General features: G+C 43.0%; 3 protein-coding genes across 6 annotated transcripts; 2 read left to right on the forward strand and 1 right to left on the reverse strand.

The window, feature by feature from the left end:
* The first annotated feature begins 8,574 nt into the window (after positions 1 to 8,574).
* LOC136452937 (phosphatidylglycerophosphate phosphatase PTPMT2-like) lies at positions 8,575 to 12,204 on the forward strand. 2 transcript variants are annotated; one of them, XM_066453508.1, is made up of 6 exons: positions 8,575 to 9,095; positions 9,848 to 9,970; positions 10,167 to 10,260; positions 11,134 to 11,231; positions 11,308 to 11,397; positions 11,487 to 12,204. In XM_066453508.1, exons 1-6 carry the CDS (start codon positions 8,871 to 8,873, stop codon positions 11,886 to 11,888), a joined length of 1,032 nt encoding a protein of 343 aa, XP_066309605.1. In that variant the 5' UTR covers positions 8,575 to 8,870; the 3' UTR covers positions 11,889 to 12,204. The 2 variants fall into 2 exon arrangements, with proteins under 2 accessions (XP_066309605.1, XP_066309606.1); XM_066453509.1 differs by having other exon boundaries at positions 8,583 to 9,095; positions 11,149 to 11,231.
* A 230-nt stretch (positions 12,205 to 12,434) lies between these two features.
* LOC136450428 (endoribonuclease YBEY, chloroplastic-like) lies at positions 12,435 to 21,290 on the forward strand. Of its 2 annotated transcripts, XM_066450858.1 has the most exons (13): positions 12,436 to 12,713; positions 12,959 to 13,581; positions 14,530 to 14,781; positions 14,876 to 14,971; positions 15,295 to 15,463; positions 15,560 to 15,643; positions 15,725 to 15,825; positions 17,098 to 17,190; positions 17,908 to 17,979; positions 19,068 to 19,185; positions 19,275 to 19,327; positions 19,741 to 19,929; positions 20,873 to 21,290. In XM_066450858.1, exons 2-13 carry the CDS (start codon positions 13,081 to 13,083, stop codon positions 21,038 to 21,040), a joined length of 1,896 nt encoding a protein of 631 aa, XP_066306955.1. In that variant the 5' UTR covers positions 12,436 to 12,713; positions 12,959 to 13,080; the 3' UTR covers positions 21,041 to 21,290. The 2 variants fall into 2 exon arrangements, with proteins under 2 accessions (XP_066306956.1, XP_066306955.1); XM_066450859.1 differs by lacking the exon at positions 19,068 to 19,185 and having other exon boundaries at positions 12,435 to 12,713; positions 19,277 to 19,327.
* A 502-nt stretch (positions 21,291 to 21,792) lies between these two features.
* Positions 21,793 to 22,870, reverse strand: LOC136452938 (protein OXIDATIVE STRESS 3-like). Of its 2 annotated transcripts, XM_066453510.1 has the most exons (3): positions 22,818 to 22,853; positions 22,486 to 22,782; positions 21,793 to 22,271 (listed from the first exon to the last, which is right to left on the reverse strand). In XM_066453510.1, exons 2-3 carry the CDS (start codon positions 22,716 to 22,718, stop codon positions 21,989 to 21,991), a joined length of 516 nt encoding a protein of 171 aa, XP_066309607.1. In that variant the 5' UTR covers positions 22,719 to 22,782; positions 22,818 to 22,853; the 3' UTR covers positions 21,793 to 21,988. The 2 variants fall into 2 exon arrangements, with proteins under 2 accessions (XP_066309607.1, XP_066309608.1); XM_066453511.1 differs by having other exon boundaries at positions 22,486 to 22,870.
* Positions 22,871 to 27,063: the final 4,193 nt, after the last annotated feature.

A 27,063-nucleotide genomic window follows, 5' to 3' on the forward strand; every position in this document is an offset into this window, starting at 1 on the left:
ACCGGCCACCGTGCGCGAGTACGTCGCCGCCGGGAAATACTACAAAGCAGGTAAACAACTCGCAGTCGCAGGTGCATCTTTGCATGGAGCCGTGTGAAGCATGCGACCACGGTCAAGGTTCAGGGTCCCAGCAGGTCCATTCCCGGTAGCCAGAAGCCCAAAACATGCTACGGATTGTGTATTACATCCGCGTCCGTTTAGGTGTAGGCGTGTAGCCAACGACAACGAAGTTATCTCATGCGGTCAGAAAAAGCGGGGAGTCGTCTAGACCGAAGACGAAGAAGAAGTGTGCGGTCCAGCTTCTGGAATCAAGAAGTTGGGGCGCAATAAGAGGCACGAATCAGACACGGGGCATCTCTTCTAGACCACGCATGGTAACGAGAGCGACATGAGGCATCGCATCCTTCTAGATCATGGTAGTGACTAATGAGAGCGCCTAGTACTGTTACTGCCATCAGAATCACATCCAGCTATGCGTTCCCATTAGTTCGTCGCCCATAGATAGCAAGCAGAGGCGGGTACGCTGGTTTTGTGCCAAAAGGCAATTCAGAGTGCCACAAACGTTGCCACTTGTTTTGCGTCGTAACCAGGTCCTGCAACGACATGGGTTAATGCCTCGTTCGCTTAAACAGCCGCAAAAACTATTAGCCCAACAGCCCGTAAAACTCAAGAGGGACCCGGAGTCCTTTTCACGGCTGCTCATATGACGGTCAGCACAAGTGCACAACATCGCCATCATGTTCGTGGGAACAAGTCGGGGAATCATAGTAACGTTGTGGCCAATTTCCACCAGCCTTTTGCGTTTTTAAGCAATATAGTACTTTTGCCTGTTCCATATTCGAGGAATCGCTCCACCAAAAGGATTAAAGAACAACAGTCCTGGTTCTGATAAAAAACAATTTTTCAGTTACACAGCATGGCACTATTAGCTTATTTTATAATCCATTCTTTTCAGCTTATTTTTTTAGCCGGAACAGTATTTTTCTCTCACACCAAATCAGCCGGAACAGTGTTTCAACTTATTTTTTCAGCGAAGCGAATGGGGCCCATATGTTCGGCGCGAGGATGTGTGTGGATCATGGCCCTGTCCGTCTTTTTCAGCTTGTTTTTTTCAGCCGGAACATTGTTTTTCTCTCACAACAAATAAGCCAAAACAGTGTTTCGGCTTGTTTTTTCAGCGAAACGAACGGAGCCCCAATGCAAAACCAGATCACATAAACAATTCTTCAGAACCTAATAATAACAGGATCAGAGGGTTAAGCGATGAAAGGCGACAAAAAGTAAACATTAGTTACTAGGTAAAGAAAAAGACATAAAAACAATTAAAAAGTGTTAGGCTACGTGTATATATATAATATATTAGTACTAGTGCGAAATCAACAGCGGCATGCCATTGAAACTTATAACAATTTCTTATATGCCACTGGAAATTAAGTCCCTTCATTGTAATTATAATCAACTATTAATGCATCAAATCAGTTAGATGAATGTTAGAGGTACCCTTGTCATAAGTTTTTTTTTCCTCAGATATAACTTAGACACACTCCACATACATACGCGTTCGTACACATGCAAAGAAGAGTGGGTAGCGTCCCACCAAACAATCCTACCACTGGACCATAGGCCCATTTGCTATAACCTTGTCATAAGTGGAGACATAATATTGGCTTCTAGGCTGGATATTGGCTTCTAGGCTGGCCCAAGTACCCTTCTCAATTTTGGACTGGATGACAGCAGCCCAGTATACCTAGTGACATCACTACTTCCTTCAAAATCAGCCCATATACAGGCCGTCGAAAGACACCTGTGGCCCAAAACTGAGTAGAGCTTAATGTTTTTTTCCTTTTCTAGATGTTTTATGCCACGTGTGATTTTGCCTGAGCTCGCCGCCTCTAGAGAGAGATGACTGATCTTTTACATATGAAACCTGTCTCCGAAAGCTGACAATTTTTCGAAAATCTACCCGCGCCTCCAGACAGACTCAGCATATTTTACTAAAAAACACACCTCAGATTATTTCGAAAACATCCCGCAGCCGGCGAAAGAATAGTTCGCTCTGTGTGCAACGCAGCTGCATGCTTTCTCAAGGCTGCCCTGGCCCTCCTTTTATGCTTCTCCCTAGACTGCAACTGAGCTAGAGCAGCGAGGTGGTGCTAAAACTGCTAATGCCTCCGAACTCGACTGTCTCTCACTGCGCACTCTGCTGTGAGGCCGCGGCCGCGGCTGCGCGACGCGAATTGGGCCTGGCCCGTTACTCCTTGAGAGTGTCATTCACTCCTCACAGCGATTGATGCTAGGCTGGCCCAGCAGAAGATGGGCCGTCACTCCCTGGGAGTGCCAATTCTTGCTCATTCTCTAACTTTCCACGTCTTTTCTTTTTTTTTCCCCTTTCTATAGACATTTCGAGGTTGAAGAAAATGCTAAATACGAGGTTATACGAAACTACTTAGTCACCAAAGCGCATCACATATTCACATCAACATGTTGATACGTACGTTGGTTGGAGAATAAATAAGATTTTCTTTGTGTACTCAAATATGTGGTTTTTAGTTCAAGGGTTGCCTACAAAAAAAATAGAAGAGGATTTGGTAGCTATAATAAGTATTTTATAAATTATTATAAAAAATACAGCTTTGCGTAGTACTCCGTACTGCTTTGCTTGTATTTCTTTCTTTTCCATAATAGTATAGTAGTATTGCTGCCAGCCCTTATCTTTTTTTTAAAAAAAAAGAAAAAAGATGAGTAGCTCCTACCAACTCATCAAGATACGAAGTTGATCTAAAATTCTCACGAGTAGAACTATGCAGTGCATCCATAATATGACATGTTTTAGTAAGAATTTTTTCATATAAACTTTTACCTATGTTTTTTAGGGGTAAATAAAATTATACATTCACGATGATAAAGTCTTGAAAATACATAAAAAAAACATAAAATAAAAAATTGCTGAATTTCTCATCACTACACCTATATTCTTATTGCTACTGGCCTAATCGAAAGGGAAGGCGCGGCAAAGCCGCGCTCGCGTTTCTAGTGAATAGGGTTTGTGTGAGCCGAAAGCCACAAGAAAATTGCTCATCCACGTCCATTTTTTTTGCCTACTATTCCTCTTTTTTGTGAGTGGAACGTGTTTTTTTTAATACGGCATATGCTTTAGTTGATGGCTCGATGCTCTTTTAGCAAAAAGGGTCATGTTCACTTCGCTGAAAAAACAAGCCGAAACACTGTTTCAGCTAATTTGTTGTGAGAGAAAAATACTGTTCCACCTAAAAAAATAGGCTAAAAAAACGGATTATCAGAGAAGTGAACAGGACAAATGTTGCTTCGTTGGTAGCCATAACTATACATATATATATACTTTCTTTAACCACCCAAGAATCCCTGGCCACTAAGCACCTTCGACTACTGTTTATTATAATGGTCCTGTTTGGCTTACCACATATTCAACTTGTTCGACTTCTTTTTTTTAGCCGGAACAGTATTTTTCTCTCACAACAATTCAGTAAGAACAGTGTTTTCAGCCAATTTCAACCAAAATTCTGCCAGCCAAACGGAACCATTGTTTACCCTTTTTTATCCTATGGGCTTCGACAGCTGTTTCATGTTGTTCAACTTTTTCTTTCCCCCACTACGCGCGTGTAGCGGAGTGCACGTCGTCTTCGGTCTGCCTAGTTTGCTTAATTCTAGAAAACAAGGCTATTCATCGTTGCTTCGGTTTCTTTATTACTCCGTATTTTGGCCTCGTTCGCATGTTCTTAAACCCGGCTTGATCCGCTTCTTTGTTTTATCTGGAACAGTGTTTTTCTCTCACAAATTTCTTTAAATTTCTTCAAATTCTTCTAAAATTCCTCCAAACAAACGGGACCTTTACATTATAGTCAGCGAGTTCCACGCTCGTCGCTCGTGGACCACGTTTGCTTGAGCTTTACGGAGAAGGCCTCGATGGAGTACACGCCGGAAGGGAAAAGTTGGAGAATGGAGATAGAGATGCGATAAGCATTAAGCAATATCCGTCCACCAGTGGTTGGCAGGACACACGACTAGAGGAACACGTGGTTTCGTGTTTTATTTTATGCCCTCGTTCGGTTTACTGAAATCTTGGCTCAAACTAGCTAAAAAAACACTGTTCTGGTTAAATTGTGGTGAGAGAAAAATACTATTTCAATTGAAAAAAAGCCGAATAAATTGAATATGGAGTAAGCCGAACGAAACCTATATATATGTGTATATAAACGATATATATGAAAGTGCCGTCCAATATAGCGTGCGTGAGGGCGTCCGCATTCTTGAAAACGCCACGTCAGTTCTCAAAGCACGCAGTATCATGGGCCATCCATCAAACACTTCTACTACAAATACGCGGCGAAATGGCATTTTTTTTTCTTTCTTTTGCTTCTGGCTCAGCTATGTCTGTTTGCCTTCGGCATTTTCTGTACTGTAACTGCCACGAGCCGTGGCCACTCACTCCCCGCCTGCAGTGATACTTTATAACCACCAGAAATTAGATTCAAATTGTGAAATAACGTCCCTTTTGAAACTCCCCTTTAGGATCCCTGGCTTTTTTCAGGGTGAAAATCCATAGAGAAATAATTTTAATAATTATTTAGTTTTTTATGAAGGGTTTTCCATCCCTATATGTAGCTCTTCCTTTGCTTCCAAATTAGACTTGACAAGCAGGATAGAAGTATAGCTATATTCTATTTTCAATTGCTGACATTTGATATGTCACTAAACTAGTTTTCCTTGTAGCTGCGCTACTATAGGTATGCTGACCATATATTGGTTCGCAAGCTCCATGCACCAAGCATCATATATGCCAATCCATTCTTAGACCTTGGCAGAATTTGCTCTCTGTTTATAGTATCAGAGGAGCTGGGACTGGAGCTATGCATAAGACGTGGTTCCTTTAAGCACCCTGTTTGGATGTACTAGCTAAATTTTAACTGATTAATTTTAGCTGTGGTGCATTCAAACCGTCTACAGCTAAACCTAGCTAAATTTTAGCTGGAGACTAAAATGTACATAATCACATTAACTGTTTCAACCTAGCTAAAATCAGTTAAAAGACCTTAATGACTGAACTACCCAGCTAAAGTTTAGTTAGCTAACTAATGAAATTAACGAGGGATGGCATGGTTAAGGTTTTCAATTAGCTAGAGCATCTAAACACTTCTAGCTGGCTAAATTTTAGCTCTAGCAATTAGCTAGCTAAATTTTAGTTGAGGTGCACTCAAACAGGTCATAGATTCGCACTGCATTTCGTGAGAGAAGAAAAGGATACCTCGTACATAGGCTCTGTGAACACTGTTCTTATAGCTGCCGGTGCGGAAGAGCCAGAGTAAAAAAAAAAGGCAAGCAAGACCTCACTAATCAGGCCTTGTTTAGATTCTAAAATTTTTCACCCTAAAATGTCACATCGAATCTTGCAGCACATGCATGTAGTACTAAATGTAGACGAAAAAAACTAATTACACAGTTAGGTGAGAAATCGCGAGACGAAACTTTCGAACCTTTCATAATTAGATACTAATTGCCAAATACAAACGAAGTACTACAGTAGCCAAACCAAAAAAAATTTGGGAACTAAACGCGCCCTCAGGCCTTGTTTAGATTGCAAATTTTTGCAATCTGGATACTGTAGCACGTTTCGTTTGTATTTGACAAACTTTGTCCGATCATGGACTAACTAAGCTCAAACGATCCGTCTCGTGATTTACAACCAAACTGTACAATTAGTTATTTTTTTACCTATATTTAATGCTCTATGCATGCGTCCAAAAATTAATGTGATAGGGAGAAAGTGAAAAAACTTGGAATTTGGAGATGATCTAAATAGGGCCTCAGTTAAGAAAAATCATACGGACCTGAAATCGTCACGTGTGACGCTGGCAATGCAGTGAGCGTGACGCGCGAAGGCGATGCATGATCTGCTTCGCACTCCAACGTCCACTCCGCTCTCAGCGAGGAAAAAGATCGCTGGGTGGGGGTGTTCGGCTGATCTGTTCTCGAATTGTTGCAGTTTATTTTAGCTTATTTTTTTCTCACAAAATATTATTAAATTATCTAAAATGAGCCGTGCTACGGTGTCGAGTGTACCAGCCGAACAGCCCCGTGCCAAATCTGATCAGAGGTGGGCGTTCACCCGGATAGCTTTTGGTGCTGACCGAAAAAACGACGGGTGCTAATGCTAATGTTGATTTATTATGAGAAAAAAAATATTATTATTTTGCTGAAACGGTACGCTAATAAATTAAGCGAAGACTTTGGTTCCCTTCCAAAACTGCGATCACGCCACGTACGCCTGTTGGAGATGCCCCCGTGCAGAATAAACCAAGCACCAGCCAATGGCGTCTACAGAATATTTCGGTGAACAGACTACTCTAATCATCCGAGTACCTGTGTAACAGTGTAAGCACTGCTCTAATTATAGTCTAATCATCTGAGTGCCGCATTAGATTCATGCATATCAAAAAACGTGTACAGGACATGGCGTCATCTGACGCACCCAGACCCAGACAGTGCACGCTCTGTTTTTCTCTATACTCCCTTCCTTTCGAGACTACAACAAAAGTTACTATCTGCTTTTTTACGTGGATTTTATCTGTTTTTTCTGGTTTATTCGACTGATAAGTCATGACTAAAAATATTATTAATTAATTTATTATAAAAAAAATATTATTTATTGACTAAAAAAATAGGAGACGTTTTTTCAGTAAACTCGCGCACTGCCGTCACTCCCAGACTCCGAGCAGCGAGCACCAGTGGCGGCACCCGAGTCAAAAACCGTGCGCAAGCTCACTCCACTTCTCGGCAGGCCCACCAAACCATTATCACTCCCGAGGCTCTCAGCCGCGGTGGGCTCAGCCCACTGTTCCACTCCTATCCACCAACGGGATGCGTCCAACCGAGACCGCCCATCGGGGCCCGCCGGGAGCATTGCCCTGCATCGCCAGGAAAGGGTGGTGGTTCCACGTGGGGCGGCAGGCAGGTCGTGCGCGTACGTCCCGCGTGACGCCGCTCGGCCGCTGGGCGCCGCGGTCCAATCACGCGCGCAGCCGGGGGCTCGAACTCGAATCCGCGGCGCGGGCTTGCCCCCACTGTTCGCTAATTTATTGAACCCTTGTTTAGTTAAAAAAAAAGTTTTCTTAAAAAGTACTACAGTATCACATTGCATCTTCCGATACGTGTATAGAGCATTAAATATAAATGAAAAAAAACTAATGGTACAGTTTGGTTAGAAATTGCGAGACGAACGTTTTGAACCTAATTAGTCCATGATTAAACACAAATTATCAAATAAAAACAAAGTGCTGCACCTAAATTCTAAAATTCAGCCGACTAAAACCGCGCTGAGTAGAAAAATACTATTTTTTCGGCCGATAAGAGAAACGAACAGACGTCAGACCGATGGGGCGTGGGCATGCCATTTGGCGCCGTCGGATCCACCGATCCAGATTCGACGGCGCTGGTCTGTCCTGCGGTCGGTCCGGGAGGTCGGCTCATTGGATGCTGAATATACGGCGCTGATTGGACCGGAGTGACCTGAGGTCTGAGGGCGCGATGGATATCCGGGCCTCGCTTAGATTGTAAATTTTTACAATCTAAACACTGTAGTACGTTTTATTTATATTTGACAAATTTTATTTGATCATAGATTAACTAGGCTTAAAAGATTCGTCTCGTAATTTACAACTAAACTATGTAATTAGTTATTTTTTTTATCTACATTTAATGTTTCATATATGCGTCTAAAAATTGATGTGATAAAAAAAATAAAAAAACTTGAAATTTGAAGGTGATCTAAACAAGACCCCGATCCGAAGTGTTTGGTTTGGCAATAAACGGGAGGTTTCACAATTATGCCCTCGGAAAGTGATTGACGCGTGCGATTGTTAATTAGGCACTTTTCTGCCCATAACCCCCCTATAGTCCAAAATTGTGTTTTGGGCACGCTTCTAAGTCAGGCCTGTTCGCTAGAACTACTTTTCAACCGAGTATGTCTATTTCAGTTTATTCTCTCTCATAGAATATTATTGAATCAGCTGAAACCAACCGACTTATATACTAGCCGAACAATGTTAGCGAAGGCCGCAAGCTCTATGATTAGGTGTAGCCTGCGTTTTTTTCCTGTAGCAGCTAGCCAGCTACAACTGTTTCTGCTACCATCTCCAACAATAACATCTAAAATACAAGACCCATTTGTCATTTGAGTAGCGCTACAGACAAAATGTTCAATACATATTCGGCATCTTCTTCAACATCAAGACCTAAAAGAGAATCCTTTCTACAAATAGGTTTTCAAGAGAGAGGATGTTCATATTTGGGTTGTGTCTCTCAGACAACATAAAATAGGTCTCCCGTATAAATACTCTATTAGAGACTAATTTTAAATCTTTTGCTACCATTTTGATTTTGGATGCCCATATAAGTTTCGTATCGGCGCTGGACCACGAAAGAAACATTGGGAAATTGTTGTTGCACCTACCCCACCCAACAAGAAAAAGGGGAGCGGTTATGCAAAACTGCAAATGCCCGGGTATCTGAGAAGGAAACGCACCCACGTTTCCGCCACCAATAACTCCACCAACAAAAACCAGCGAGCCAGCTCTGCTTCCTTCCGATTCAGCACTCCGTGCCACCTGTTTCCGCATTCTGCTGCTGTGGGGTTTTAGACAAAAATCACTCGTCCCATTTCTCGCGTCCCCAGGCCACGGTCGCGAGCAAGGATAGGCTACCACCCACTGTCTCGATCCACCGATTCCCCTCCTCTTCCGTTCCTCCACGGATCTGCTCGCTGCGGAAGCGGAGGAGGAGGACGCTGGAGGCGTCTCGGCAGCGCGAGGACTCGCGAGCTGTTGTGGTGGTGGGAAATGAGGATCTGCGAGTTGGGAGACGGTGACGCGGGCCTGGCGTGGCAGCAGGAGCAGCAGGAGGAGGAGGTTCAGGCGAGCGGTGGCGGCGAGCTCGTACGGCTTAAGGCGAAGCGCGCGCTCGTCGGCGCCGGCGCGAGGGTGCTGTTCTACCCGACGCTGCTCTACAACGTCCTGCGCAACCGGTTCGAGGCGGACTTCCGGTGGTGGGATCGCGTCGACCAGGTACTGGCCCTTCCTTGCTTTGTTCTGCGTGGATTGTGTGGTTAGTAGTTTTCTGGATGGTATATATTATACGTTTTGATTTAATTTGCTCGCAAGTGGTTGTGATGTGGTTATTTATTGACTTATTCCTGTGGCTGAGATCAGTACTGTTAATGTTGGATTTGTGATGCTCGGATAGTTGGGTGTTTTATCAGTTTTTTTTCATCTGAAGTTATGCACCTGCTAGTGGCCCTAAATTTGAGTTCTACGCAGGGATTGACTTTGCTTTGTTAACCTCGTTTGTGCTTAAGAGTGACTTTTACTCAGCAGCAGGGAAATATATCGCCCGACAAAGCTCGTTTGTGCTTAAGAGTGACTTCTACTCAGCAGTGAGGAAATATATCACCTCATTGCTCCCTTGTGAGCAGTGATTGTTCTCGTGCTTGCTTTTGTCACACGTTCCAATTTTAACCCAGTTGTGAAAAGATTGTGGGTTCTTACCAGTCAACGTGCCCATGTTTGCGGCAGCTCGTCCTTTAGTATTTTGGTATATCATTTGGCATCGAGGATGAATATTCACATGCCCAGGGGCTAGGTCCCCAGAGCCCTGCCTTCACAGGAGTAGCAAACCTTGAGTCCTTCACTGGTGTTATTAATTGTTTCATTTTTCTTCGGTCTTCACAGAACCTAGTATTCTAAATTTCTAATTATGTATCAGAAGAATGTGCACTCTGAAATGCCTCTGCCTAATCTTTTTTCCGATCTCCATCCAGTTTATTTTGCTTGGTGCTGTTCCTTTTCCAAGTGATGTTCCACGGTTGAAGCAGCTTGGAGTTCAAGGGGTTGTAACGTTGAATGAACCTTATGAAACTCTTGTCCCAACATCTTTATACCAGGTAACTGTTCCATCTTATGCTAGTTATGTGACTCCATTTGTGTTTATAAAATTTGATAGAGTTGCCATCTTCAGCACTGGCCAAGTCTATCCTTTTGCATGTATGTTAGTTCAGAGTTCAGGGGACTCAATTGAACTGTTGTGCATATGCAATGTGAAAACATGTACAAATAACAACACATGCTTTCTTTTCCTAGGCGAATGAGATTGAGCACCTGGTAATTCCAACAAGAGATTACCTCTTTGCACCTTCACTCGAGGATATTTCTCAAGCCATAGATTTCATCCACCGTAAGTTCTTGCCCTTCCTTGCTTATTTTTATGGACAAAAAAAATACACGATAGCAAATTCATACTTTTTTTTTCTGAAACATAACCCCAGCTCTGATCAGTTTCTATTATTTTATTTTCCTTGCATCCGTGGCACCTTTTTGTTATGGATTTTTTTTTCTTCCAAAGAGTAACCGTCGAATCATAGGTAGGAGAGTTAGTGGTGGTTGGCTCAAACTTAGGGAAGCAAAGCAGTAGCAGTTAGCTCAGAAAAGGAAAGCGGGTTATTATTTTGATCACTGGTCAACTATTGTTTATGTCGTTAGGTATGTATTGCCAATTAGATTCTGCAGTGGTAGGTATGGTTACAAAGAAGCTGCAGCACTATCTTTTATTGCACAGTCCATCCCCAACCTCCGGATTAAGGTTCTGTTAGATGTCATTGTATATCACGTCCAATTATGTGAAATTATTGTAGATTTGCTATCGAAAAACATTGAAATGAGCCTAGCCGTTACACAATGTCTGTCTGTCATTCAAACAAACAAACTAGAATTATAGCCCATCAAAGCATGTCTATAATCTAAATTCTTGATTTGTGTCAAACAGCAATCTATGACAGGGCATGCCCAGCCAAATTCATAGGTATTTTTGCCAAAAGGTTATGCATATGTAGTATATACTATGTACATGTATTAGAAAAATGAAAATGACACAAAATGATAGGCTATTCAAGCATTCAACCCAAAATCAATTATACAATTAGTGCTATGTGATTTTTTAATCAGTTATACATTGCCAGAAACTAGGATTTATGCAACCAGCAAATAAAACTTTTTGTTACTCTTTGAAATTTTGAATACACACTCTCAAATTGGTAGATTCAATATATAGCTGCCTTCTTTTCAGGGAATGCATTACAAGGCGGTACTACGTATGTTCATTGTAAAGCTGGAAGAGGACGAAGCACCACTATTGTATTGTGCTACTTGGTAGGATGAACTACATTTGTATTTGGACTCAGTATGCATGCTCCTGTTTAATTTCCTGATAATTCTTGTGTTGCAGATTAAATACAGGAACATGACCCCTGAAGCAGCTTTGGATCATGTCCGATCCATTAGGCCTAGAGTGCTTTTGGCACCATCGCAGTGGCATGTATGGAGTCTTTTGTGATTGCATTCTAAGTTATTAGTACAATACTACTGGTGTTAAGACACTTTATGACAATTCACACAATTTTGCAGGCTATTAGCTCATTTGGAACTCTCACCACTGGACAACTTCCGGTACGGAGTACAAACCTGGGCTATTTCCTAGAAGCCATTGAAGCTCGCCGTACGAACACAGAAAATGATGATTACCACGTGATGGAGTTTGACTGCGAAGATAGTGGCTTACCACTATCTCAAATTATGCTATCTAAGCCAGCCAGCCCCACTGGGTGCACCGATGCAGTCCTCATAACAGAAGCAGATCTTGAGGGCTATGATACTTATATTGGTACTAGGAAAGATGCCGTGTCGTTGGTAGTAGCCACTCGCAGGCCCATCATGAGGAGATTATCCTGCCTCTTTGGCTCCCTGAAACTTAACAACAGCAATTGTGAACCAGCTTCAAGCCGGTTCACTGAGGTTCGCGCTTGCTAGTGCGGTAGTGTCTTTCTCCAGTTTTCCATGTTGAATCAAGAGTGTATCTCTAGATAGGCAATCATCCAAATAGGATTTGTAGAAGCCTGAGTTTTATAGACATGGCAGTGCCATCGGGAAGAAAGTTGTGTGCATAGCCAGAGGGGTTGTTTACTTGTTTAGTTTTTAGATTAGAGTGTAGAGCTGTGAACGCGTCAAATATCCTTGTTTTTTCTCAAAAGCATGTGATTCATTGCAGTTTGCATCATTGTTTACTTGGAATAAAAACAGGTCCTTTCAGCCAACGTGGCGGCATCGACCTCAATTTGATTGATTATTGACAAATTTGTACTACCTGCAACTTAATTCCTTCTGTCTGTACATGAACTTGTCGTGAATTTGCATTCGGGCCATGTTAAGTTTCCACCAAACTCCCAACTTTGACACTATACAAAAAAGAAGATTTCCCATCACATCAAACTTGCGGTATATGTATAGAGTACTAAATGTAGATGAAATAAAAAATTAATTGCACAGATTAGTTGAACTTTGCGAGGCGAATCTTTTAAGCTTAATTAGTCAATGTTTGAACAATAATTTACACATACAAACGAAATCACTACAGTGTTTGCCGTCACATTAAACACTGTGCAAATGTCGATTCCGCCGCCAACTAAACGTGGCCTCGGACTTTGCTGACGTTATTCTCGTACTGGTTGATGTGGGTGGTGGTGTACTGTGAATCTGTCATCCTCGTTTCTTGGCTGATTTCCCATTTGTTCACTTTCTGGGGACATATTCCATGGAATTTCCAGACGACGAAGCGAGCACGCGAGCAGAACAAAGGCCCTGTTTAGTCCTACCCAAAAACCAAAAATTTTCAAGATTTTCCATCATATCAAATCTTGCGGTACATACATAGAGCATTAAATGTAGGTAAAAAGAATAACTAATTGCACAGTTTATCTGTAATTGGCGAGACGAATCTTTTAAGCCTAAATAGTCCATAATTGAACAATTTTTGTCAAATACAAACGAAAATGCTACAGTAGCCAAAAGCCAAAAATTTTCGGAACTAAACGCGCCCAAAGACGCAATCCCCAACTGAAACTGGAATACATGTACTCCAAACGCCCAAGCTAGTGAACTGAAGATCCCATTTCATAATTCAGAGAGGCGAAGGTGTGCGAGCAAAACACTGGTCCGAGGAAACATGTTCCGTACGAATCAAAATCGGACCAGCCAAACAAACCAGCCAAAACCCTCTTCCAACCTCCTCCCTCTCTCCCGCCGCCACACGACTGGGGGCACGGCCATGGCACGGATCGTGTCACGCGCGCTCCCGTTCGCGTCGCGCTCGTCCCTCCACCTCCCGCTACCGCCGCCCTTCCCCGGCGCGGCGCTGCTGCGTTCCGCCGCCACGGCGCCGCCCCTGCCCCCCGCTGCCGGGGCTGCACTCGCGGCCTCGCTGCTCTCCTGGCGCGGGCACACGGTCACCCCTGAGCCCTCGATAGCGGCGGCGCCGCCGTTCGCGGGGTTCCTCGCTGGAATCCGCGGGTTCCGCAAGGGACGGCGCGGACAGGTGTCGGCGAAGCGGTCGCAGCCTCAGGTCGCACCCCCGCCCCCGCCCCCACCCCCGCCGAAGGAGAGCGAGATCGAGCTCATCGCTCGCATCGGCGTCGAGGAGGACATGCCCGACGACCCAGAAGTGCTGGTACACATCACCCTTTATGGAACTTCTCTGTATTCTTATTATTCCTGCTACTTTAGAAGTGTTAATTGGAAATGCCGATGAGAATCCTGCAACTGTTTATATTTGGTGCACCATTATGTTGCACCATGTTTTGTCCTGATATTGCAGAACAATTTAGACTTGTCTTTTGTTTTGATCAATGCAGCTGTTCATTTATGTAGTAACTGGCTGATTAGAGACCATGTTTTGCCATTTTGAACTGGTTATGTCTCGATGTACTCAATATGAATGATTGGAGTGGCACATCCCGAGAAGTACCTATTCAGTAAGGACGTACATGTTTCAGGTCTCTCAGCACATGTTTTAGTAGTGATCTCTTTCACCAGTAATATGTTGTCTAGGACAATGTAGGTTCTTTCTAAGGGGAAAAAAAAGAACTGTATTTGGCTTGTAATAATGGCTCAGATTTGTGTAGTTGATGCATTCTGGTTACTCAAGCTATTTGACCTATTTATGTTTAGGTATTGTGGACTTCCGGTATTATCTGGCTTTTGAGCTGATTGTTTCCTCATGGTGAATGGCAATTGATTGTTAGATATGTTTGTATGTTTGTTGCAGTTTTTGTTAAGTTTTAACATGGGTTTCTGGTAATGCACATCCCAAAAAGATACCTTTACATTAAATGGAAGAATGTGCTTCTAACAGCAGTCTTGGTAGAATTTTCTTTGGCCAAGACACGAGTAGCCTGGGAAAATGTAGGTCATACCTAAGTATACCTGTAACTGATGTGTGATTCTGGCTTTTGTTTGGGTAGTGGGTAGTTGGGTGCCTATTGGTTACCTAAATTTAGCTATTTATGTGTGTACATATTGTTTTTGTGTTCTGTTGTGATTAGGCTTTAGCCTATTTCTCTCAGACTGATGAGTTGTTCATATATGTTTGTAAATTTTCTGTCATATGCACGTGCAGAACATTGTAGAAATCCTAAAGTTAAATGTCCCAATGGCAATGAAGATTGCACTTGATGGACTTCTGGATTCCAGCTACAGCACCCGAGATACATCGATAAGTGATGTTGGGAAGTATGATAAGGTTGAGGTTTCTGTATTGCTATGCAATGGTAACTTCATCCAAGATCTTAACAAAGAATGGAGAGGCGAGGACTGCACTACTGATATGCTCTCGATGTCCCAGTACATTCCAGATCTTGATGTTCCCATTGTAAGTAGGAATACTTTTTTTAATGTTGTTATGCTCTTAGCTTTACCCATGCATCTTATTTTCTTCTCCTTCTCTGAATATCTTTTTAATGCAGCTAATGTTAGGTGATATAGTAATATCTGTTGAGGCAACTGCAAGGCAAGCTGAGGAGAAAGGTGTTACACTTCTTGATGAAGTGCGGGTTCTAGTGGTATGGTTCTTTTACTTTTCTTCCCTGAATTCCTCACAGTTCCTTTGAAATTGATTATAGTTTGTGTATTCATTATGGACATCCCAAGCCCTTCAACTCACAGATCATTCCCTTCGATTCCAAAATAAGTCCATCTAGGCACCTTTTCATTTCACATTTCCTGTTTTACCTCTACTTAAATGCACCATAATCAATCTAGTAAGGTATTGCAAGCATACCATCTACCTCAATTTGTGTGCACAATTCCAAACTGCATAACTGCATCGACTCTTACAACAACCGCTTCAGATATTATTCTACACATTACTTGTTTACTCTATTAGGTTCGTGGCATATTGCATCTTCTTGGTTTTCATCACGAGTCGAGCAATGAGGCTGCAGCAGAATTGGAGAAGGAGGAGCAGCTCATTTTAAAAAGTCTAAGGTGGAAAGGAAAAGGTCTAGCTAAGAGTGCTCTGGATTCAAGCAAGCCTCAAACAGATTCATTGGATGGTATATTCTTAATGAAATTTATAAGTTAATATGTTATAGAAATGCCCACCACACTCATGATCTAATCGAGCTCTTGGTGTCTAAGAATGTTTACAGGGCAAGTGACAAATGGTCTGAAGAAAGCTGGCAGCCTAAGATTTTACAAACCAAAATTCAAATATATTTTTTGTGATATGGATGGTATATCCTTTGCTCTTTGCACGTCTTTACAGTCTAGATGTGCTATAGTTTTCACTATTATTGTTTTTTCCTTTGAACAAGGCACGCTGCTCAACAGTAAAAGTCAAGTTACAGCAAGGAATGCAGAAGCTCTAAGAGAAGCCAGGTCAAGAGGAGTAAACATAGTTATTGCCACTGGAAAGGTATTATACATTCTTTGCTCTTGTTCAACTAATCTATTTGAAGAGCAGAGGTCCTATATGATTTTTTAATTATTTTAATTGAAACCTTTGGATGACCTTGATGTAGCCTACTAAGCCTAGTGTATCAAGATGCCAAAGGTGGTCATCGTAACTCTTCAGGAGCACTGTAGCGGGCACTGTACCCTACTAAGCCTAGTGTATCAAGAGTCATCGTAGCAGGCACTGCACAGCACTGTCGCGCTACTGTGGTGGAGCCGCCAGAGCCCCCCAGCACTGGCTCCTCCGTCTCCTCCCTGTCCCAGTTCTATTTTGCCGGAGACGAAGATGCTACACTGCCCGCTACAATGTTCCACAGGAACGCCCAGTGCAGCACAGTATGCGTGCATGCGGAGCCGGAGCCGTCCAAAGCGGAACCAAACGAGGCTTAAGTTTGATTAGGTGTGTCATTTTTTTTTTTGGAACAGGCAGGAGAGTTGCATATCTTTATATACTATAGAGAGAAGAAAAAACGGTCCTGTACAAGGCTACCCCCTTACCTACCTAGGAGGTAAGAGGAGATTGCAAAAAACATCTTAAGCGATAATCACCTAAAACCAAAGGAATGATCTGACCTGGGACCACTCACACTAGGGCATCAAGCATCACCCGTGGGTGGAGGCAGCTTGGTTTTTGGGTATTCCAAGGAATACCCTACTTCTTTTTGCAAAAGATCATCTGTGTACCAAAATGATTGTTGAGTTTTTTAGCAGCTCATCAAGCTCCAGATATTCTTTACTAGTCCCGCACTCCTGCATTAGTATGTTGGCCATCCTCTAGAGTATGAGGTAGCCTATGTCAATAGCCTTGTCAGAAACTCATAATATGATACAGGATTCTAGGCGTGTTTGGAAGCTATCATGCACTTATCCGGCCAATGTGTTGGGCCAAGCATTGGCAGAGGATTTGGTCATCTAAGTTTAGCCGTGTGCCGATTTTTTTTTTCGTCTTGTGTGGGTGCACCAATATTTTGTGCCGATCCAGGTGACCACAGTGCCATCAGTCAACAGTAGCAAATTGGTTGGACGAGCTGGAGGCAACATTCAGACCTCAATCTCTCTCCGCCTCTCTAGTCTTACGGCCAATCACCTAATTTGTTAAGCTTTTTTTCCTTGAACATAATTTGTATCAAGTTTGAATGGAAATTATTTGCCTTGGTTGTCTTTTTTTTTGGAGAAATAGATTTTTTCAGTACCGCTGATGATTATTTTGCTTCCATGCTCATTCTGAAATCAGGCACGTCCTGCTGTAATTGATGCTCTTAGTATGGTGGACTTATCTGGAAGAACTGGCATTGTTTCAGAATCATCACCTGGTGTATTCCTTCAGGTTGTTATGAAGTACATTTATTGGAAAGTGCAGTCATTTTAGTCATTAGTTTGTCTTGAGTAATGAAAGTGCTGCACCTCTAAACATCCTGATCATTATCAATACATTCAGTTTACTGAAAACCTTGTATTACTTACAACATGTCCTTATTAGGACCCTAACTACATCTGGGGTGATAAACCCAATAGGACAGATTGTCGTGTTTGTTTTTGTACTCTATGCATTTTCTGTGTACTTGCAGAATTCACCAGAATTGGGAAAAAATTTTGGGGAAAGAAAAGGTTGAGAGACCTTTCTAACTAAAATAGTCATGGTCACCCTCAATCATAGGTGAAGGTTTCTATTGTCTATCTATAATCTGTATACTTAAAACTTCCAGTTTGGGACTAATTCATCTCCACACGACTCCACACAGTCCACTTGGGTCCCTATTAGCTGGCTGAGATGATACACGGATGGCATTGGACACACAAAACTTATGTTTGTAATTCCATGGTGCTTAGTGCTTCTACTCTTCATCCAGTGTCCTGCTATATTTGATAGTTGATGTCCCCCCAATTATGTATGTCAATGTAGTTTATTGTTCTATATTTCTATTATTATTAATTATTTTGAAGAATATTGTTGTATTCTTATCGCATCACATAAATTACGCATCATTGACTTTCCTTGTGATCATTATCCCCACTCTCATCGAGTGCATACTTCCACTTGTAGGGTCTGCTGGTTTATGGTTTGGAAGGAAGACAGCTTTATAAAAGAAATTTGGACCAAGAAGTATGTAGAGAGGTAAGCAACTGTTTTTGTTTGAGAAAAAAATGTGGACATAAGTCGCAGTATAGATAGAAGGGCCCTGCTCTGTTCAAAATCTTGTGGCTTTTGAAATGCACTTATTTTCTCTATATTTAGTTGTGGTCTTGTGGATATCTTCTTTGGATCCATATCAACAGTCATACTATAATTAGCAAATATGTCTGCACATAAACAGATTGCATTCATGCATCACAGCAACCATAATTGATGGTACATAATTTTCATGTTTTTTCTTGCACACTGGTATAATGTCTTATATGCTACCCCCGCCCCTCTGTTCCATTTTTTTCTCGAACATGTAGGAGAGCCGCGTATCATTATTAAGAAGAAAAGGGGAACAGCCCTTACAACCACTCCACTCACACCAAGAACTAAAAATAATATGCACCTTTTCTAGAACAAAACACGACCTCGACCCCAAAAAAAAACTAGACCAACCTGGGAGGAACTAGGTGGTATTTCGTTAAGAAAATAGGCACCCAAATTCGCCTCGATGTGGACTTGAACCTGAGTGGTCTGGGTATGCATCCACACCCTTGGCCAACTGAGCTTCCTCTCTGTTCCAAATTATCGATCATTTGGTTTTGTTCTAAGTCAAACTTCTTTAACTTTGACCAAGTTTATAAAAAAATGCACCAACATCTGCAATGTCAAATTTGTTTCATTAAATTCGACATGAAATATATTTTCAAAAGTCCATTTATTTGAACTTGGTCAGAGTTAGAGAATTTTGACTTAGGACAAGGCCAAAGCAGACTATAATTTAGAATGGAGGACTGTAGCTAACTTATAGCTGAATAACAACACTCATATGTCTGAGATAATACCTGAATGCTCAAGAGAAAGAACTTGCAGAATTTTTTATCCGAATAAACTAATCACTCTTCATTGTCTACGCTGCTTGCTTGGTGCTCCTGTATCTATCTTGCTTGGTGCTCCTGTATCTATCTAGAAACTTGTGTTACTCCTTACTGATTAGTGACATATTACCACTGTTTTCTTTAGTGTGTTAGGCAACATATAACTATTCTTATATGAATATGATATCATTGGCATTCATGCAGGCACTCTTATATTCTTTGGAGAACAAGATACCATTAGTAGCATTTAGTCAGGATCATTGTTATTCTATGTTTGACCACGCTTTGGTCAATTCTCTCCATTACATATACCATGAACCAAAGTTATGATGTGGGTTGGCAGTTTGTTCTTAATCACTCTTTGGGTATCGTATTCCTGTCCATTCTGAATGTAGTTGGAATTTCTTTTGCAGGCTAAAATAGTGCCGTCTATTGATGAGCTTTTAGAAACAGCTGAGATACAGGTAAGTATGTTTATTATTTAAGTATCAAATGAACTTTCTGAATAGTTTATTCAGCAAATGCACGAATAATTTTAGTGTTCCCTCCCTTGAAAACTATATTAGCATCAGAACATCTGTCTGTAGGTATTTTGTTACTTGAAAATCCATGCTCAAGTAGCAAGTTTCTAAGGTTATTTATTTAGTTGATATAAACATAAACAAGGTTTCTTACAGATGCATGGAGGAGGTGTAGGGTTACCTTCACAACAAAGACCAATTTCTGTTATAAAAAAAATTAAAAAATGCCGATTTTGATTGAATTTTCGATTTTGTATACAAGATAGGTACAATTTTATGGAACATCATTGGATCAATTGCACTTTCTTATGCTAAGACAAGTTGCAGCTTAACATTCCCATATTTTTCATATTCAGAAAGTATTGTTCCTTGAAACTCCTGAGGGAATTTCGTCTGCATTGAGACCGTACTGGGCAAAGGCGATAGAGGGAAGGGCCCATGTTGTTCAGGCACAACCTGATATGCTTGAACTTGTACCACCTGCAACTTCGAAAGGCAATGGTGTGAAGATTCTGTTGAACCACCTTTCCATTAGTCCAAATGAGGTACAACCAATCTAGTCCCCAGCTAATATATTTGCATTGCACCAATCAAAACTTGCTAGCCTTAGCTGTGGTAGAACGTTGAAGTAGCTGCAGAAAAAATCAGTAAAAATAAGATACTAAAAACATTATTCCAGATCAACGAGATCAGTGTTAGCTCTAAACCGCTGTGACAAATGATTGCAGGACAAGAATTATGGTGGTACCTGATTTCTGCAATCCACATTATTTACCTTCCATTCCAACATTTCTGACCATGGAGTTTTGCATTCGACTCCTGGTCATTCAAGTGTTTGTTCATGAATCATGATAAATGTTTAGATACCAGTGAAGCAGCTGTGATAATGCTTCTGATGTTAATAGTGTGTTATGCTAATTGATCTTGAGGAGTTGTGTGTTTGGTTTGAGGAATGGGAAGATAAATGGATCTTTCTAATCTATAGCTCTGAACCTAGTCTACATGTTTGGTCTGAGGATGCAGTTGGTCCTGGTCCCATCACTAACTCATTTGTCATAAGCACATGTTACTAAAAAAAGGAATTGTGTTATCCTACCAAAACCACAGCATGGATTCATGATGGATCGAAATATTTTGAGCTTAGGATGAGGTACTTACTCAAACGGAACACAAGACTAATCACTGCAGTTGTTCTCAAGACCATTTCTTTGGGTACTTATCATTGTGTATAGTTTTTTTTTGATAAATATCATAAAAACAGAAGAGGTATCATTGTGTATAGTTTGCGAAACCTCTTCTGTTTTTATGACTTCAATAGTTTTACAGTACAAAACAACATAATAAAACAAAATCTGGCATGGATAGCAGCCCCTTGAGCAAGCACTAGTACTATTTCAACCTATTTGACTTAGATCAGCTGCAATGTAATTGTCATTGTGTGTTAACTAATAAGTTGCAAAGTTCTAAAATCAATTTCTGCTGTGCAAGGTAATGGCAATTGGTGATGGAGAAAATGACATTGAAATGCTGCAACTAGCTTCGTTTGGTGTTGCTCTTGCAAATGGATCTGATAAGACTAAAGCAGTGGCAAATGTAATTGGCGCCACTAATGATGAAGATGGAGTTGCACAGGCTATTTATGAATATGCCTTCTAACAGCACTGAATCATTTTGGACTGGATTCATATCTGCTCTTTTGATTCCCCATTTTTCCCTGTATTCAACACAGAAGTCAAGTGGTTCCAAGTACACCGTTCGAAGAATTACAGAGGAGTGCGACCTCACTCTAGGGTTAGAAATTTTGAATTGTTAGCCTGTAAGATTTTTTTTTGTTGTTGGCTGGCACTGAAAATCCAGCTCTACATACTCTTATAATTGGGATATGTAATCGAATTATTATTTCTCTCAGTCCGTGTTTAGTTCGCGAATTTTGGGAATTCGGTTATCGTAGCACTTTCGTTTTTATCTGGCAATTATTATTTAATCATGGACTAATTAGACTCAAAATGTTCGTCTCGCAATTTCCAACCAAACTGTGTAATTAGTTTTTTTTTCGTCTACATTTAATGCTCATGCACGTATCACAAGATTCGATATGATGGCTACTGTAACACTTTTTAAGAAAGTTTTTAGAAACTAAACAAGCATTCAAATTTGTATGTAGGCGTTCCTTTTGACTCAATCTGTCTCTTCTTACTCCGTTCACAAAATAGCAAGCTACGATGGTTCTGTTCGCTTCTCTTATAATCCATCTTTTTTAGCTTGTTTTTTTTAGCCAGAATAATGTTTTTCTCTCACAAGCTTGTTTTTTTTAGCCAGAACAATGTTTTTCTCTCACAACAAAACAGCTGGATTAGTGTTTCGGCTTGTTTTTTTAGCGAAGAGAACGGAGCCGATCTTGTGATGTTGCTACAGTGTCACTGCTATTTACACGAATCAATGTCTCATGATCAGGGTAGGAGATACTCTATTGAGGGCAGAGAAGGAAACCTAGAACATCTGAGACAGGCCAATACGCCTGTCAACAAAATCCCTCTAAAATGAAAGGAAAAAAAAGGAACAGAGGTTGAAACCCTGGATAGAAACACAGTCATGTCCTAGAGCCTACTGATGGTATCCACTTTTGTTTACAGGGATTGTGGGAGGTCTGTAGAGCATGTTTTTGTTGTTGTTCCGAGCCACCAGGTTTGCGCAGGAACTTCCGGGTGCCCTGCTGTTAGGACCCGGCATATGACAGTCCTGCTCTTCGTCTAACGCTACATAACTCCTGGATGGCTTCATCTTCTTGTAGGGTGTCTCTTTCTTGCGCAGATCTTCCAGGCACCTCACTTCAGACATACACGCGAACGATTGAGACTTGCCGTCATAGTATTTCGATAGCCCTTTCCTGCAGAGGACAAAACGAGTTGAGAATTTTTCCCTTGAATGATGCTTGCAGATTTTCAGCCTGTTCGCGAGCCAGCTTAAACCAGTCAGCCAACAGTATTTTTCTCTTACAACAAATCAGCACCGACCAGTCCAAACCAGCCCAGAAACCAACCAGCGAACATGCCGCTTGATTATATACATGTTAAAACAAAAAGAAAAGTTGGATGACTTACTTGACAGGGAGTTGTGCCATCATAGACGACAGATCATAGAGGCTGTCAGAATTCAATCTCCGCACCGGCTGCTGCGTGAACTGGTGCTCCAGAGCTCCGGCGCCCTCTTCTCCTTCTGAGAACTGGTCCTCGTCGTCGGAGTCGCCGGAGATGGAAGACGATGTCTCGAACAGCTCCTCATCATCTTCTTCGCGGTACACCGCGAGACCTGTAGCGCCGCTGAACCCGCCCATGCTCGCAGCTCCGAGGAGATTTCTGGAGGCCAAGCAAGAAACGGCGGAGAACAAGGTATGTGTGTGGGGTGTGTGGATGAATGATGATGGGTATATTCTTCCTCGGCTCCTCTTGCTTTCCTTTCTTTCACGACCATTGCCAGGGCCGGGGCGAGGGAAGGGGGTATATATACACACAGACACAGCTCTAGCTGGAATGGGATAATGCTAGGAGCTTGCCTTCTCCCAAAAAAATTCAAACACGGCGTGGTGCGCTCTGACTAGTATAATGCGCTCAACTTGCTGCATCGGTGACATCACCATCTTGCATTGCTGTGTGCCAACACGGCCTAATTGCTAGGTTTTTCTAGGACACTGACATAGACCCCATCGTCATGGTCTGTGCATCTGTCCCGTTTCAATAGTGTTTATGTGAGAAAGAAACAAGTTGGATGAAAAGTAGATGAGCAGAACACGGTGAATATATACGTATAAAAGAGTGTGAAAGTGTCTGTTGGCCACTCGCACATGCCTTTGCCCAGATTCTGCAGCCGGTGCCCGCCTGATCTGATCTTATCTCTTCTCAGTTTGCTGAATGAATGTGACCAGGATTGTTCGCGTATCTCTTTGGCAGGTCGGGCGTGACGTGTGGGCCGTGGATGTTGGGGCGGAGATGACGCCTCATCGTGTGTCGCTTGTTTATGTGGGAGCCGAGGGACACGCGGCGCGCTGTTGTTGGGTTATCCTCATCCTTTTTTCGATTGTCTTGGTCGCACGCAGGCTTAAGTGGTGTCGGACGGAGTATGCAGATTTTTCACGAAACCAAACCACTTTTGCTTATCGTGGCGTTCGAGGAAATTTTGAATTGTGATGGTTTTACTTGTACCCCACAAACATCCTGGGATGGCGGAGTTTGGGATTAGTTAAAGGCTTATAGTAATCCTACCCGGTTGATCCCACAGTCCCTGCTTATCGCCAGAATACTCTTTTCCTGTTTCCTACTGTATTTTGGAACAGAAGCCCTGCCTGCAGTGAGTTGGCTGCAAATTTACGTAAGCCACAGCGGAGTCTTAGCTTGCAAGTGTCATTTTTACTCTCGTGGTCCTGGACCATTTTGATTGCCCTTCGCAATACCGCCTCGGGCAATACACATACAAGAGCAGAAGTGGAATCCATGCATGGACCCTATCAAAGTTGGTGAGTAAACACGTGTATGGTTTTCCGCATCGCATCTGTTTTTGCACTATATATGTTGCTCATTCCTTCCTTGGCTTCCACTGCAAGGGAGTAAAAAGTGAAAAGTAACATGATTATGTATGCCTGGCTCAAAATTTAAGTCGTAGCTCACCTCACCTACAAATTATGCACTCACTAGTGTTGGCAACGTTACGTATTTTCCATGAAAGTGCACTTGATAATGTTGCTTTTCTCCCCCCGCCGCTAGAGTATCAAGGCATTGTTTTTGTGTTTCAGCCGCCTGCACTTTTGTGTTAGCGTTGTTTAAGACCTGAACTTTTTTTTTTTTTGACGAAACTAAGACCTGAACTGTTGACCAGCGTTAGAGCGGCACCACCAGGAACTTGGACCTAGCCTGATGATGAGCGACGCAAAACTGGACACCTGTCGAGCGATCCAGCTACGAGCCAGGCGCATGTTCACTGAACAAACACAAACACCTCCCCACACGTACAGTATTCTGCCAACAAAGCAAACACCAGATAATTAATAATTTTTAATAAGTAGTAGTACGAGTGTGAACAAGATGTGAGTGGACACATGGCAGGAGCAGCGTTTCCGGGGACAGGCCACAGGTCGGGCGGACCAACAAAACCGGCGGCGACAGCACCTCGTGTCCGCATGTGTGCTGGCCGGCCGCTTGCCGCGACGCTGCGAACGGTGTTTCCCGACGTGGTTTCCATAATTCAGTCCCTTCCTTTTCTCGTCTATGTAAACAAATCTCGGTGCTCCAACTCTAAGTTATGTGCTTTCGTCTTAACAAAATATATTGCCGGTGCCTTTTCTGGTCAAGGGGGTGGCTGCTAAGAATATATCCGTGCTTCCGATCGTGGTGCTCTTAATCCTTATCCAAGCTCTGGACTCGTTCAAGCTTCTAGTGGTGGACAAGCTCATAATTGCTTCAATAGTCGTTCCGGGTATGGTGATGGTCCACCTGCCTCAGTCGAACGCAACATGACTTGGCCTGTTGGAAGGTTTTTAGGCCTTTGGCCCGGTTCGCTCGAAGGAATCTGGATGAATTTGGAGGAATTTATGAGAAAAAAAATACTATTTTGGATGAAAAAAGAAGTAGGGCCCCGTTCGCTGGTCTGAAACTTGGCTGAAACTGACTAAAAACACTGTTCCGGCTGAATTGTTGTTAGAGAAAAATACTGTTCTGGCTGAAAAAAGAAGCCGAACAAACCGAATATGCGGCAAGCCGAACAGAGCCTAGATCAAAACCGGATTTAAAGGCACGCGAACGGAGCTTTTTATTATCCATTCTTCTTTCCGAACCAATCAAACACGTCTGATATCGAGCTCGTCGAGTAGTACGGCGACTCTTCCGGTTGGTTCTATCTGTTGTGCGCCGAGACTGCGACCCCAGGACAGCCAGTTGAATCATTTCTCCTTCACAAAAAAAAAGGTGAATCTTTTCTCTCTCTTTTTTTCTCACTCGCTATGTCGTTCAGTGGGCCTTGTTGTCGTGTGCGTTCAAACTTGAAACGCTGAAACGCGTCGACAACGGAACCAATCTAGCTCGTGCGTAGAACGTGGAATGGAACGGCTACCACACCACACCCCCGTTTTTTTCCTATCCACCCAAAGAAAACGACTCTTGAAGGCGCGACCGCGAAGCCATCACCCAAAAGGCACGCTGCGCTCGCGGTCCTCGTATACAACCTAACCCCGACGACGCGCCGCCGATAAGGGAGGGGGTGGTGCACGGAAAGAGGAGGATGATAAGAATGGGATCCGTAGCGGACCCGGACGAATCGTTGCAGGGATCCGACGACAGCGACCGCCCGCGATACGATCGCAGCGCAGCACGGCGCGCGCGGCGCCCCAGAAAAATCATGTGCGACGACGGGACCAGCCTAAAATTTTCCGCCAGTGTTCGTGTGGACCACGCGTGGACTACCTGTCCCGGCTTCGCGCCAGGCGCGGCGGGAACGTGGCCGGCGCGGGCGGGAAGGGGCGGCGCGGCCTGCCGCTGCCAGCCAGGGCAAGGGCATGTGAAACCCGGGCCGCGGGATCGTCCACGGATCCGCGTCGCGTCGCTGTCCGGGCGATATTTTTTCGGCGCCTCATCGGCTGCGGCGCTGCTCGCCGCGCTTCCTGCCAGGTGCCAGGATAGATGGATCATGGATGCGCCTAGAAAAAACCCATGCCCGGACGCGCCGCGCGGCCTGGGGAGTCGGGAGACCTGCCGTTTCACGAGGGGGCGGCGGGCGGCGTCCCCTCGCCACCCGGATCGGTTTTCTTTCTCTGAAGCCGGAACGGGCGTGGAGTCGGTGCGCGCGGCGCGCGCAGTAACAGAGGCAATATCCAGGGTTCTCTCGTCGATTCTCTTTCGATAATGCTTAGCAGCGGACGTCGCTGCGCGTGCTCGTTGCTCGGCTGCTGCCGTCTTTACAGCAGTGCATCCCATCTCGTGCCGCACGGCTTTCCCATCGAGTGCTGTGCTCCCACCCCCCTCCCAGTTGTCGCCGTACCGTGCTCCGTCCCCTGCCGCGCTCCCTCCCCCAACTGCTGCGCACCGTGTCCCGTTCCCCATGCGCAGCAGGGTGCTGCTGAGGTGCCACCGCCACCGTTCCCCACTTTCCATGGTGACGCATGACCTCAGCAAGAAAATGTTACGATAAAAGTGAATGTTGTAAGTATATGTTTTAATTATTTAAGCCGTTTCAATGGTACGTTGCAGTTGTTTCATATGGATATTGTAAGACTAGATCAGAGATGTTGCACATGTTGCAAGTGTTTCAGATGTGTTGTTCAAAATATTTCATCTATTCTAGACGTATGTTGTAGCAGAACCGTCTCATCTAATGTCTCCCAAGAATACTTGTCTTCCATTACACACTAAGTACCCAAGAGAGAACATTAAACTATACAGTTCTGTCGAGCACACCCCAAGGGAGAACTCAAAAATCCATATTTTTCATCAGAATCATAAATGAGAGAATAAAGCTTACAACATTCTTAAGTCATTTCTTATATCACTTTGTTACAGTAACAGAATATTACCTCAATTGATTATATCAGCGGAATATAACAATATTATTAGAGTTATAGAGGAAGTAAAGATTTATTTAATGACATGATGGAGCATTAATATAGTGGACATTTTTATACAAGAGATGCTAGCAGA

The sequence above is a fragment of the Miscanthus floridulus genome, chromosome 5 (assembly GCF_019320115.1).
Source record: "Miscanthus floridulus cultivar M001 chromosome 5, ASM1932011v1, whole genome shotgun sequence".
Taxonomy (NCBI): domain Eukaryota; kingdom Viridiplantae; phylum Streptophyta; class Magnoliopsida; order Poales; family Poaceae; genus Miscanthus; species Miscanthus floridulus.